At 55.2% G+C, this 2889-nt stretch overlaps 1 protein-coding gene across 1 annotated transcript in view; it reads right to left on the reverse strand.

Moving 5' to 3' along the window:
- Window positions 1-580, reverse strand: part of lpar2b (lysophosphatidic acid receptor 2b) — a gene marked incomplete at both ends in the record, with an annotated part of 7940 nt that extends 7360 nt beyond the window's left edge. Inside the window, one exon of the mRNA XM_080524710.1 lies at window positions 464-580. Coding sequence (XP_080380836.1) covers window positions 464-580 — 117 coding nt within the window. The remainder of the gene's footprint in view (window positions 1-463) is intronic.
- Between the last annotated feature and the right edge of the window lie 2309 nt (window positions 581-2889).

Below are 2889 nucleotides of genomic sequence, written 5' to 3' on the forward strand. Positions count from 1 at the left end.
ATGCAGAAAGACCCTCAATGGACCTATCGCTGAGCCACGCCCCAAAATAGAAATTGTCCAATCATATCACAGCAAAAGTCACTACAGGCAGAAAACTCAGACAAACAACTCGCTAATATCTGAAGAAAAAAAAAACCTGTCTATTACTTGCTGTGGTAAATCAGAAATCAGAAATGTGCCAACTCCCGCCATTGTAAGTCATTGAATGTCATTCAGTCATGGTCGGTCAGTCAGTCACTGTCAGTGAAGCGTTGTTTGTTTGTTTTCAAAGGGGGCGTGGCTTAGCGATAGGTCCATTCTCAGTATTAAATGGTATAAAACTACAACTCACCACCAGGTATTCTCAGTATTAAATGGTATAAAACTACAACTCACCACCAGGTATTCTCAGTATTAAATTATATAAAACTACAACTCACCACCAGGTATTCTCAGTATTAAATTATATAAAACTACAACTCACCACCAGGTAGTCACGCGCCCGCCAGTGGTCGCTGATGTTCTTGCCGCTCTTGTCGTAGAAGAACTTGACCGACTGGTTGTAGTAGCAGCCGGGGACGTCCTCCGTGTTGGTGTCCATCTTTGTGTCTTTTGGGGGTGGGAGGGGAGCGGTTGAGGGGAGGATGTAGGAGGGGGGGAATGGTGGTTGTGTTGGGGGGTTGGGGTAGGGGCTGAGGTCGTGGAGGAGGGAAAGGGGGAGTTGTGGAGGAGGGAAAGGGGGATGGGTGAGGGGGAGGTGAGGGTGAGGGGGTTAGGGTGAGGGGGTTAGGGTAAGGGGGAGGTGAGGGTGAGGGGGTTAGGGTGAGGGGGAGGTAAGGGTGAGGGTGGTGGGGAGGTTAGGGTACGGGGGGGGGTTAGGGCGGCATACAGACCCTATTGGCGGGCGGAGGGTGGGAACGGCATGAGGAGCGGGCGGGGAGGGGAGGGGTCCAGGGTGTTTGACGACTTCCGGGCGGTTCTCTAACAATCTTCTTGCGGTGGTGGTGGTGGTGGTGGTGGTGGTGGTGGTGGTGGTGGGGGGGGGCTACCTCGAATCTGTGGAGGAAATCAAAGAAAAAAGTGAGTTCTCTGACCCGGAATCAACAAGGTTATGAGCCGGTTTCACAGACAAGGCTTCAGAATCAGAATCAGAATCAGAATCAGGCTTTGGTTCCTCAACATTGACATTGCAGCATTCAGATACAAAAAAACACCATAACATAACAATAATAGTAAGGTAAGTAAGTAAAACAGTAACCCTACATTGATAAAGTAATAAAGCGATGGTTCTACAGCTTCAAAAAAGTGCTGTGCAAAGTACGACGATATGAGATGCACTTAAGGCCCGCCACAGGCTCAGCTTCTACCCCTCAGCCGCCAGGCTGTTAAATGACTCTGGCTTCCCCCCCCCCCCCGCCCCCAAGTCTGCCCAGGACTGAACTGGACTCACTGTAAAAAAAAAACTCTGCACTGCACTTTACTTTATACCGCACTATCCAATGCACTGTTGTCTGTCCTGTGTTGTTGTTGTGTTGTCCTGTTTTTTTGATATGTGAAAAAAGTATAAACGCACTTGCTGTGGTGACGAAGCAAATTCCTATATGTGTAATGCATAGTGGCAATAAACGTTATCTCAATCTCAATCTCAATCTCAATCTCAATCAATCTCAATCTCAATCACACACACATTCACACACCAAAGGCGGCAAGCTACCATGCAAGGCTCCGGCCTGCTCTCTCGGGAGCAATTTGGGGTTCAGTGTCTTGCCCAAGGACACCTCCTCGACATGTGGCCAGCCGGGGACCGAGCCGTCGAACCGCCGATCTTGCGATCATTAGACGCCGGTTCTACCTCCTGAGCCACAGCCGCCCACCTAATACAACACAGTACGGTATTCAATTATCCGGCCCATCTCTATACTTCCAGTGTGTGAGAGGGGGATGGAGGTGGGAGGAGGGAGAGAGAGGGGGATGGAGGTGGGAGGAGGGAGAGAGAGGGGGGTGGAGGTGGGAGGAGGGAGAGGGGGATGGAGGTGGGAGGAGGGAGAGAGAGGGGGATGGAGGTGGGAGGAGAGAGAGAGGGGGGGATGGAGGTGGGAGGAGGGAGAGAGAGAGGGATGGAGGTGGGAGGAGGGAGAGAGAGGGGGATGGAGGTGGGAGGAGAGAGAGGGGGATGGAGGTGGGAGGAGGGAGAGAGAGGGGGATGGAGGTAGGAGGAGAGAGAGAGGGGGGATGGAGGTGGGAGGAGGGAGAGAGAGGGGGGTGGAGGTGGGAGGAGGGAGAGAGAGGGGGATGGAGGTGGGAGGAGGGAGAGAGAGGGGGATGGAGGTGGGAGGAGAGAGAGAGAGGGGGATGGAGGTGGGAGGAGAGAGAGAGAGGGGGATGGAGGTGGGAGAAGGGAGAGAGAGGGGGATGGAGGTGGGAGGAGGGAGAGAGAGGGGGATGGAGGTGGGAGGAGGGAGAGAGAGAGGGGGATGGAGGTGGGAGGAGGGAGAGAGAGGGGGATGGAGGTGGGAGGAGGGAGAGAGAGGGGGGTGGAGGTGGGAGGAGGGAGAGAGAGGGGGATGGAGGTAGGAGGAGAGAGAGAGAGTAGGATGGAGGTGGGAGGAGAGAGAGAGAGGGGGATGGAGGTGGGAGGAGGGAGAGAGAGGGGGATGGAGGTGGGAGGAGGGAGAGAGAGGGGGATGGAGGTGGGAGGAGGGAGAGAGAGGGGGATGGAGGTGGGAGGAGAGAGAGAGAGGGGGGTGGAGGTGGGAGGAGGGAGAGAGAGGGGGGTGGAGGTGGGAGGAGGGAGAGAGAGGGGGATGGAGGTGGGAGGAGAGAGAGAGGGGGGGATGGAGGTGGGAGGAGGGAGAGAGGGGGGTGGAGGTGGGAGGAGGGAGAGAGAGGGGGATGGAGGTGGGAGGAGGG

This window comes from Nansenia antarctica (assembly GCF_963989245.1).
Source record: "Nansenia antarctica genome assembly, chromosome: 2".
Lineage (NCBI taxonomy): Eukaryota > Metazoa > Chordata > Actinopteri > Argentiniformes > Microstomatidae > Nansenia > Nansenia antarctica.